We start from the raw sequence: 12282 nt of genomic DNA on the forward strand, positions 1-12282 counted from the left end.
ATTTTTATTTATTTTTTCTTGTGTATATTTTGTTTGAAAAATTTTACAACAGCTTTTGTTTGGGGATTTGTTTCACGTATTATTAGGTTAATTTAAGTAATTCTGATTTTCTAGTAAATTACCAATATTTTATTACATCAAACATCATGAAAAAGCATATAATAAATTCCTTCCTCATAGACCAGTGTGCTACATATAGTTTATCCTCAGAATATTTGTGTTATCTTTTTTTTTTATATAAATGACTAGCTGGTCAAGGCTCGCTTCGCTTGCCCTTCCCGTGTAGCCAGAGGGCTCTGCCACCTGGACTCCTGCTGTGTTTGTTATTCTCATGCCTGTGGGAGAATAATACTAATAAATAGCAAATAAGGTATTCAGCTTTCACAGATACCTCAAATAGAAACCAAATTACAAAAGACAGAATAGTACAGAGTGTACCAAAAGTGATGCACCCATATGGAAGAATGTTTCCTTCTTTTATTGCAGGTTTAATTGAGGAAAAATGGGTTACACAATTCAGCAGAGAATATTCATTGTCTCCCAATACATTAGATGTGCCAGTTATGCCCAGACCCAGAATGCCTTCGCAGAAAACTATGGTGTGGCTTCACCAAACCAGTCTCTATCAAGCGACTGTACGACATGTTCCAAGAGACAGGAAATGTGGCAGATGTAGCCAGAAGTGATAGACTGAAAGTGCTCTAACAGCAGAAAAGTTGATCAAAGTGCAAGCTGCATATTCTGCAAGTCCCAAGAAGTCTGTGCGACACCTATCTAGCCAGTCTCTGTTCGTAGTGCACACATGCCATTGTGCAAGTGGTTAAAGATGTATCTGTACAGAATTTGTGTTCACAAGTTGTTACCTGTAGACTTTCTGTCAGTGGTTCATGTCATCTGTAACACCAGATGGGGAAGAACTCGATGATTGGTAGTAGTCTGAAGAGGCATGGTTCTACCTTGATGGATATGTGAATGCACAGAATTCATGCATTTGGTGTATGGAAAATCCACATCAGCTGCACAAATCTCTTCTGCATGGACAAAAAGTGGGTGTTTGCTGTACAATGTCAAGTAGGCAAATCTTCATGGTACAGTGATCAGTGAACATTGAACGCTACATACAGATGGTGGAACAATTTGTAAGCACACTATACCTCTAGACTGTCTATGTGGTATCAGTAGGGCAATGCTATGGTTCATACAGCCAACAATACTATAACTTTTTTGGATTGCTGTTTTCATGGGTAAGTGATTTCAAAGGGTTATGGCCCTTTTAGTCGACTAGTCGACTGATTTATCCCCTCTTAACTTTTTCTTATGGGATACCTTAAGGATGTTGCTTACAAAACTCCTCACACCACTCCTAAAAATGCCATGGAAATGGTTACATCTTTTGAAGTAGGATTTCCTGGATAGCCTATCTCAAATTTATTTCCTGAGAATATGTTCTTTCTGCATTGAGCTATTATTCAAAAGTGAAGAAGGGATACATCGAACTTAATCAAAACTTTCTGCTGAACACTATTGCAAAAAACATCATCTGAGTAGTATGATTGAAATAAGATAATAAAATAGGGTTCAGATATTTTATAATTGGTATGTTTGATGTATGACCATATTATATTTTACTAGTACCATAAACATTTTCAATTATAACATTACAAAAGTGAAGTCCCACCGCTAAATCTACTCTATGATTCCTGAAACCATGCTCTTTAAACACCATATAGCTGACATTTTCCTCCACAGTCATCCAGACTTTTCTTATGGTTCTGTGTTGTAGGCTTTCTGTTATTACCATAATATTTATACTACTAACTCTATTCACTTATTGCTAATCATTACAAGAATTGGCTGTTAACTGCAAGACTTATTTACTCTTTTTTTCTTAACTAAGGTCTAAGAATTTCCATTAGTGTGTTTTTAATGTCCAGTTTTATGATATAGCCTAGGAATTTGCCAAAAATTATCTGAGTTCAGTACAACATGATGTCAGAAAAAATTAATCAGTGAAGGATGTGAAATTGAACATTTTATTTTTAATGAGATTGATTGTAACTCCTTTTTATAAAATTTGTTATTGTTTATTTTCAGATTGCTGCCGCACAACATCAATTATGTCAACAAATGCAGTTAGTTTCTTGTTATTAAATGCATACAGGAATGGTGTTAAATTGGACACACTCGTCAGTGCTGTTGATAGTCTTAGACAGGAGCTTCATAATATGAATAGAGATATGGGTTTCTCAGGTGAAACAATTGACGTAGTAAACCATGCGGTTAGTTCATATTTCTACCTACTAAAATAGAAAATACTTTTAAGCATTTAATATACATCTAAACCTAACCATTTAGAGTACACTTTAGTGTTAGTTAACCTGTTAGAATTCAACATTTAATTCATCATTTAGTACATAATTTTTTAACTTTTCCAATGTATTTTACTAATCTCTAATGCAGCCTACAATGATTGTAATGTAAATCAATGCATAAGTGTACACATACTGAATCTAATTATGTATAATTAATAGTATGAAAAAGTAAACATAAGTTACTTTGTATTGGCATGGGATTTACAGTATATTGATTTTAGAACTGAACTATTTACATATTGGATTTATGTACAGATCATTTAAAGTAGTTGAAACATTTTTCAAGTTTTTTATTTTAATAACTTGGAAAACAAGAAAACTCAAAAAGTCTAAAAGCATTTACAAAATATTTTACTTAAATCTTATTGAAAAAAATTTAACTAACTGTTTATAACATTTTTTATTATAGGTAAAAGTCTCTTACCATAGCCAAAGGGGGAAAAATGGCATAAGTAAAAATTGCAGTTACTCTTTCAAAGATATTATGTCGAACAGTAATGTGTACTTTCCTTCAATCTTACTACTTTAAAAGAAGTATCAAGATCAGATATAACTTACTGTGCACTAGTAAGGAATTGCAAGTTATATGATAGTCTAAGCTGTTCAATATTTTTTTAAGTATGCATCTGAATATATTCTTCTGTGGGAGAAACTTTTACTATCTATTTTTGTGGAGACACTTAAATTGTGTATGAGAATATTTTACATTTCTGTCAGATAGATTTTCATGTATTATTGTGAAAGACATTTGGAAGGGTATCATTCCAGACAATTAGAAACAGATATGATGCAATATATGTACCACGTAGATATAGGACATTTTTATCTATTGAGATAAAAATGTGAAATTATTCTAAAAAGTGTAAGAGATATTATAATTCCTCACCATCAGGTGAGTTTATTGAGTCATGGATTATTGTGACATGGTTTTCCTGGATAAAAACTAAGCTGTTGTATTTAAACAAGTACTCTTTCAGATCCAAAAAAAGGTAAGGTTTATGTAATTTGGAAGAAGATTTTTATGTTTCACTTTGTTGTAAAAATGCTCATTTTAATGAGTTCTAGGTAAAATTTTTCAGTAAAGTATTTTTAGCAGAGGCAGATTTGAAGTGTTATTTAAATGGTAATATTTGAACTGCAATGAGCAAGTATGGAATAGCTGTTTGGAAGTGTAGGTGTAGTCTTTTGTGATGATTTAATTATTGAAATAAGGAATAGTTCATACATGACTTATAAACTATTCTCAAGATTTATGTTTGCTAAATTGTATACTGTTTCTCAAATCCCTTATGGTCAACCCTTGACATACTCAAATTACCATGAATAATGTTTATATGGGTTTTATAAATAATTTTATTTGTTATTGCATTTTCTCTTCAATTTTTTTTTAATATAAATTTTGCACAGTAAATGTTATGATTTTCTTTATTTTAAAGAGGTTTGTTGTTTTACATTGTAATATCATTCATTAAAAGGTACAATGCTCAGTACAATCAATATATAAAGATGACCTAATAAAAAATTTACAAGATATTGTGTTTATTCTCAGTGACCAACATGTCCGTATATAATACAGATTCATTCTATTTATAGTAAGCACCACCATCATTTGGTTTTTGTGTAAAAATTACATTCATCAGTTAAATTAAATATTAGGTACTGATATATATATATATTTGCATATGTTATTAGCTTGACTTTTTGACACAATAAAGTAATTTTACAGAAATTTTTGATAATAGGCCTGCAATGTAATCAACTTTCTCAAAAAAGTACTTAAATCTTACATGTAATTCTTACTGGGATACTCATTCCTTAGATTGAAACTCTTTCTTGTTCTTACCACTTAAGCTGTCACAATGTGGAAAATTCAGCTATCTGAATCAGATTCTTTTTTTTCAAAAGAAATTACACTGTGCAGGTTTAAATTTTAAAATTAAAGAGAGTTGTGATCACAGATTTTTATAGATATAAGAGAACTCTGTCATGATGCATTTGGATATATTTCTGCATATATTTAGATGTTCTGACTTATGGTCATAGTTGCTGTTCATGTTTAGTTGTAATTACTGTTCACTGATTGTCTGTAGGAACTTATTGCCTGCAATAATTTTGATTACCTATTTCTGATAGTGAAACGGTAATAAAAATGTATTAAATATTACATTATCAATAATTTTCATCATTAAATTAATTTATCAGTATTAAGTAAATAGTTTTACTGCAGTTTCTAGAAGTAACATATCTCCTGTGTTCACAGTAAGTCAATAGTCATCTTATAATATTATACAAAAATCACATATGTGTAATTTTACTTTTAATTTATTATACTTTTAATAAAACTAATTTTTCAGTATGAGAACTAATGACAGAAATTATAAGATATTAGTATTTGAAAGAACTATTTGTTCTCATCGTATTCAGTAACTAGCATCTTCCCCCCCCCAAAAAATAATGAAATTTGTAAATTGTGTATTTATTAAATAAAGGTATTCTTTGTTCTGCTTGTAATAATTGGTTTCAGGGTGTAATGATCAACGTGTGATATTCATTCATTCATTTAAATTTAAATATTAATATAGATTATTGCTGCATTTCATATTCATAGAACTAGTGTAAAATGGAAGTAATGAATCTAGTTCATCACTCCAAGGACAAGATTATAAAAGTTATGCTTAATATTTGACAATGTCACCGGCCTCCGTGGCACAAGTGGTAGCGTCTCGGCTATTCATTCGAAGGTTCCAGGTTTGAATCTTGGTCAGACATGGAATTTTCACACGCTACATTTGTCATTCATTTCATCCTTTGAAGCAGTACCTGATTGTGGTCCCAGAGTTTAAAAAAAATATATATGAATTGTCAGTTATGAGCTAAATCATATTGTAAATACAAATTATTATTTAGAATGAAAAATAAATTATTTAGAAGCAGAAATTATTGAACTGGGATTGTCAAATGCTAAATATAAGGTTTTAGATATCAGCTTCCTCAGAATTTCAGTATCAAGTAGATTTAAATTATTAATAATTATAGTTATAAAAATTGTAACATAATTAATAACTCTCAAAACAAAAAACTACACAATGTAAAATTAAAACTAAAAGTTTTTCATTAATTGTTTTTTAAATCATACTTATAATTTTAAACATGAAAATGTGTTACAATTTTTAATCTGTTAAACATTTGTCACAACATAAAAATTTAAGTGTGTCAAACAATTATCTTTTTTTTTCAATTATCTTTTTTGTTCCTCTTTTGTTTCTAATTGGGTCTGAATTTTTGAAGTAACCCTAGAGATGATCTTAAATTTCATATACAAATGCATGTCAGCATATTAAATAATAATTAATAATGATGAGAAGCGTAACATATTATTAAGATGCTTCAAAGCAAAACTTATTTTGTTACAAACAAAATTAATTTGATCCCATAATCAATCATTCAACAAGACACTCTATTTCACACTATTGATAATAGAGAAACAATCATTATGATTAATGAGAATACTAGCTATGTAACTAGCAGTGTTATTTCTATCTGGAACTGTAATTTAACAGTTTTATCCATATGTAAAATTAGATTGTTACAATCTGATTAATTCCTCTAGTATATAATTTTTTTGAACACAATTTTTTCCAAAACAGAATACTGATTATGATGAATAAAATTTACTCTATAATTTTTTGTTGCCAGTATTGCTCTTTTAAAAAATCTTTCAGCCATTTTAGATTTCAGATTTTATGTTTTCATAAATATGAATAAATAATTATAAGTTTTATTTTCTGAATAAGTGAATTTTTAACCATATTCCACTCAGTGAAGTAAGTTAATAAATTTAGATTTTCATATATACAGCTTACTATTGTGAGCAAAATTTCAGAGAAATTTATTTGCTAAATTAAATTTTATTACCCTCCTATTTGTTTTAAGGGAAAATACTTAACATAAGGCCAATGTAGGAAGATTTTATCAGCTCTTTTGTTCTTGATATGGTCAGCATGGTATGACAAAAATCTTATTATATTATTGTGATTATTCTTCCCATTACCTGATTCTGGTTGTTCATATTCCATGTCCGCAGAAAGCCGAGGCTCCATCTTGCGTTAACGCAAAGAGTGCAAGCATTCGGTCAACAGTAAGGACTGTGGCTGTTACTTACGTGCGGTAAAATTATATTTTAATTCCTTGGATAGTTAGTATCCTTCTTTGGGGCATTGTGTTTGCACACAGTAGGATAGTTGTTGTTGGAGTCTCGGGGTTGTTTTTCAACACCGCTCATGTAGTTGGGCGATCTGCCAGGTCGTTAAGTTGCTCTTTTAAAATGATCCACCTCATTTCTGATGCGGAAGGCTGTATTTTTACTGCGAAGCCAAATCGCTTCTTTGGCAGTTATTTCTCGACCGCGGGTTTCTGTTGGTGTTGCTCTGCTTGCAAAGTTGATTCTGCATTGGATGTGGGTGGATTTGGTGGTAGGCTTTTCAGTCCCAGACTTGTCTGGGCAGTGTTATTTTCTTTCTTGATGTTGTCGGCCTGGCAGAGTGTAGGTTTCCTAGCAGCTTATGCTGCTGTAATAACTGACTAGTCTTGGCTTCTCGTACTGTGTTGGCGCTTGTGGGGCCTTGTCCCGTAGGACTTCCGGGTGGCTAGGGCACTGCCCAGGCAGTTAACTGGCCAGAGGTAGGCGCTTTGGCACCGGCCTCGGTTAGATTAGTATTAATGGAGGTTGTGTTCGGGGGGGTTCACTCCCCGTGCACGATTATTAACTTTAGCATGGCGATTTGTCGAATTGGAGTGCACACCTAATGGGGGTGATGGGTTAAATTGGTTGCGATCAACCAGGGTGTATTCCGAGAGGCCCTCCTAACCGGAGCTGAAGTGGGAAATTAGAGGTTATACTCAGCTCCCGACAGACCAAACTTTAGGACCTCTGGGACTTAATTTATTGTTTATCTAGCGGCTGTGCTCCAATCGCTTAAATTCATACGATCCGTTGTGGTTACCGAAAAAATTGCTGATAGATTTGCTGTCGTGGCGTACTTGATGCATCTATGGAATAATTTAGACTGATTGTGGTAGGCGCGGGGTCTTCTTCTCCGCGATTTTAGGCTTTTTGCTTAGTTCTTGAGGGCAACGTGGTAGCGTTAGGTGTCAGCTGTCTTCTTCGGAAGACAGAACTCATACTATCTCTCGTGACGAATTACCGATGTAGATGTCCCTCGGGGCATCTGCATCGGTGGCATCTCCCCGTGGCCGGGCTGTACACTGGGGAATGTGTTACAGTTTGAGGGCAAGAAGATGTCCTCCGTTAAAGCCACTGCTGGCAAGGAACGGAGGGGGTGGTGTAGCGACCTGACAAGCTACGAGGCTGGGATCTTCTCCCCTCGGGGGGGAATTGAGATGTTCATATTCCATAAAGTACAGTCAACAACTTCTGGGGACTTTTTTTTTAGTCATTTTGTAATTTTTGTACATTCATCCCAGATTATTAGTGAACATTTTGAAATTACATCTTACATCAGAAGAAAAGTTTTTGTTATGTTCCACAATGTGCCTATAGATTTGGAGAATTATAGTGAAATTTAAATATTGAGTGGGTGGTCCTTCCTTGTAAAGGTAGCTGCTAGTTCAGATGATGCCATTGCTAATACAACTTTTTTTCAGACTGAATTCCTGAGAGGAGTAGGTTGGTTAATTAAAAATGTTTTACCAATACTTCCTGGGGCATTTAAAAAGAAAATAGATGAATTATTTTAGTTTACGGTTGAAAATATAAAATTGTAGTTGAATGTTGTTCCCTAATTAAAAGTGGCTCAAAATTTTTAATATTATCATTAAACTTAAGTCCCCAGAATCATTAAGCAATATCAGTAATACTGGGTGAAGTTATGGGAAAAAGTTCTTTATTTTTTAAGTCGTCATTATTTACTGGCAGCAGTCCAAAATCAGTCAGTGATTTATTTGATAAAATTTTAACTTTTTTTTTGTTTCAATGCTTCGTTACAACTTTCATCACAGAAAATAGCTGAAAAACATACTTGGTTAGGTCCCTTATTAATATATTTGTAGGTATATTTAATGAGTTTAACTGATGAAAAATAATCAACAATAAATATGAGCATTGAGCATTGGGACCAAAATAAGAATGTAAAACACTTATTTGATTGTCATTGATTGTCTATGTGTATACTTTCACCAGGTTTTTTTTGTTACTAATTTTTTCAAAAGACCACATCATTTTCTCAGATCTTCTGAAATAGTGGATGACTATTTTGTTCAGTAATGCTTTCTTTTAAAAACTGTTTTAGGTAACTTTTGAAAGCTCCCATCTACCATATAACTGAATGTAGGGTTAAAAGATTCACACGAACTATGAACCTTGTACTTTACTACAGTTTTGTGCACCTAAGAATCTGGTTGTTGGTTAACTATTTCTGAACAAATGATCAAATCCATTTTTAGGGCTAAATTATTGATTCTATGATAAGTTTTAATGGACAGGTCAGCCAGTTTTTTTTTTTTTATTGCCGGAACAATTGTAAATATAATTATTGTGGGGTTGTTTGAAATCCAGAAAGTGTCTAAAATTTGTGTTTAAAACTTGGGTCAAATGAAACCTTAAACTACTTATTTGACGTTGATTATTTGTATCACATATAGTAAATTAATAAAATCTATTTCCTTATTTATAAATTACAATAGAATAAGAAAACATATACATATATATGAAATTAATTCCTGCAAAGGAAAATCTTGTGCGCAGTATCAATTCATCCATCCTACCAACCATATATTTTGTGGCCATATTTATTAATTCTTTCAAGATATACTTGAATTTTTTTCTACATACATTTAATGAATGTACTGTGGTCAGTATGAGTATTTACAAAAGTATTAGATAATGGTCATAGACTGTAATATGGATCACAATGGATAAATGGACATTTATTTTTATTTATATATAAAACAGTAGATTCTTAATATATAGTTGCCTAATTGTTAAACATGGAATTCTTGAAATAGTTATTTAGTGTGAGTCAGTTGTAACACCTAAGTATTTTATGTGTGGGACTTTCTCTAATTTCGGGTAGTGACCCAGTGGCATTGTTAGTATGTCACAATTTGATAAGTGCACAGTTAAACTATTAAAATTACTTAGTTGATCACAGCTACTTAGGGAAAATATCATACATATACTTTTTTTGGCGTATTATATTTTTTTTCTATCAATAAGTTAATTTTCACTTGATGGATTCTCTTTTCAAAACCTAAGATGTATTGACAGCACTTGCAAAAATGCCACATGAGTATGAATCTGACTGTTGTATAAAGGGCTTAAAAAACATATTCGTTTGTTGGGGATACAAAATTTTAATGATTCTTTGTTGGCTTGCACTTAGAGATTGTTTAAGGCTGTTATATACCTCAGCTGTTTTTGTCACATAATGATGGAAAATTCAATACAATGGCCTACAACTCCAGTCAGAAATTATTTGTAAATATCTTTATCATTAACTGATCAGTTTTGTTCAGGTCTTTGAAATAAACAGAACATTTTGAGGAAAATAACATTAGAAATCGATTGAAAGTAGAGTCATTGAAGTAATTATTTTCTCATACATTAGGAAACAAATGGGGTTCATTAGTACTGTTATCCACTATTTAAAAAAATAAATAAACGATAGATAATAAGCTGATTTTTCAAGTCGAGAGTTCGAAGGTTTGTGTCCTTGTAAAGCAAGTCGCTTTTATATGGATTTGAATGCTAGACTGTGGATACTGGAGTTCTTTGGTGGTTGGATTTTAATTAACCACATGTCTCAGGAGTGGTCAGCTTGGGTTTGTTCAAGACTACACATTTACCGGTACATTTACAATTACACGCCAGACTGTTTACAGATGACTTGGCATCTCTGCAGTGTACTGTTGACATCATGTCACTGTTCTTTTACTGTGTAACCTGGTGTATATATAAATAAAATAAGCAAAATCAGTATTTCAAGATGAAGATGAACAATCATAACCGGAAGTCTCAAGTTCAATAAAATTATAAGGAGAAAAAGAAATTTCTATTAAGATAGATTTGATTTAAAAATAAATATAAAAACAGAAATGCAAGAAGGAAATGAAAAATAGGCATTTTAAATACACTAAAGAATAAGGAATAAAGAGAAAAAGTAGTTATGCCAGTTTATACTATAAGCTAAGTGAGCAAAAAAGCTGAATGGTAAGTTCAGCTGGATTTAAAAGGTAGGAACTTGTAACACATTTTTGCTATTATGTAAAAATAATAAAAGGATTTATAGTACTGTTAAATACTGTTTTTATATATATAAGAAGTATTGAGAAATACTGTTAGTCACAAACCATAAAGACTGAAGATATAAGCCTGTTGACACAGCAGTAGTGTGATCTATAATCGACCAACATCTTTGATATATGCTTCACTAGCTTGCAGATATCTGCAAACAGACTCATTTTATAGAGGGAGTAGAACAATGTAAGGGCATCAGTGTTGTCAGTTAAGCAATCTGCCTGCATAAGCATTCATTGTATATTGTATCAGCATCACATTAAACCTTAAAAATTCTTTCTAGCTTTAATTGTTTTTAAAAAATGACATTAGAACCATCTTCTTGAAAAGACCTTTAAACTGATGTAATTCACTTGTTAGAGTCTATTTTCAAACTTTTATAATAGTATAAATTATAAACTAATACTCCAATTGTAATATTTTATAAGAGATAATTAACTAATAACTATACTGTAATCTTAAGTATTTTTAAAAATTAACCAAACTTTAACATTACCAAAAAATTCCTGTTATAATTTAATTAAAAAATGAAATAATTTCCATAATCACTACAAAAGTGTTTAAGTTAAATACACATTACATTAGTATTTATATTTATTTTACTGAAAGTAGTCTTTTAAGATTCATATTATTCCTATGTACTGTTAAATTATATTTAAATTCTATTACATAAACCAACTAGTACAGAGTATTGAGGTAAGACGTATCTTACTTTAATTTTTCATGAAAGTACTTTGGTGGGATCCCGCACCTCAGTCATGATTGAAATAATTCCATTAGTGCATTATAGAAATTTAAATTAAAAATACTAAAATAATGAGAATTACATATTAATTTATACAAGTGCTGCTGTCTATATTCATTAGATGGTCTCCCACAAAATGTGTGATTGTGTTTCAAAAATCAAGTCACCCTTGGGCTCATAGAATTAAACACTTGCACAATTATGATTAATAGAGTAATCAGATAGACGCATAATAAGTGAATATAATACTACTTTAATTAATAATATTTATAAAAAACAATTAGCAGAATAAAATAACTGCCTTACAACCAATACAAAAATAAGACACAAAAGAATTATTAAATATACATAAAGAATTTATACCTAATATCATTGAAGCATTATTAAAACTTGATACTGGAGGTTGATGTTGGAGGTAGATGGTCTCATAAAAAAACTGCAACAGATAACAGAATTAATGTAAATATGCAATTTTCATTATTTTTATTTTAAATTTTTTATTATGCACTAATGGAAATAATTTCATTACTTCAATCATTCTGAGGATTCAGGATCCTGCAAAAGTACTTTAACGGAAAATTAAGGTAAGATATATCTTATCTCAATATTCTGTATTAGGTGGTTTATATTTAATAGAATTTAAATATAGTATTATATATATATATATATATATATATATATATATATGTGTGTGTGTGTGTTTTGTGATAAGTATGTTCACATACTCTACTGTAATAAGATTTATAGACAAACTTATAAGACTAGATAAAAGCAAAGCTATTAAAACATTTTTTACTTGTGTGGTGTCTCCTTCACACCTCAAATGATGTCTTCTTAGTTAACATCTGCAT

The 12282-nt window shown here is 31.2% G+C and overlaps 1 protein-coding gene across 8 annotated transcripts in view; it reads left to right on the forward strand.

Annotated features, from left to right (window-relative positions):
• mino (glycerol-3-phosphate acyltransferase mino) overlaps nucleotides 1-12282 on the forward strand; it is a 155345-nt gene that overhangs the window by 122472 nt on the left and 20591 nt on the right. For all 8 annotated transcript variants that reach the window (XM_075382111.1, XM_075382108.1, XM_075382110.1 and 5 more), the window contains one exon: nucleotides 2095-2279. In XM_075382111.1, coding sequence (XP_075238226.1) covers nucleotides 2095-2279 — 185 coding nt within the window. The remainder of the gene's footprint in view (nucleotides 1-2094; nucleotides 2280-12282) is intronic.

This window comes from Lycorma delicatula, chromosome 1 (genome assembly GCF_047948215.1).
Source record: "Lycorma delicatula isolate Av1 chromosome 1, ASM4794821v1, whole genome shotgun sequence".
NCBI classification, from domain to species: Eukaryota; Metazoa; Arthropoda; class Insecta; order Hemiptera; family Fulgoridae; genus Lycorma; species Lycorma delicatula.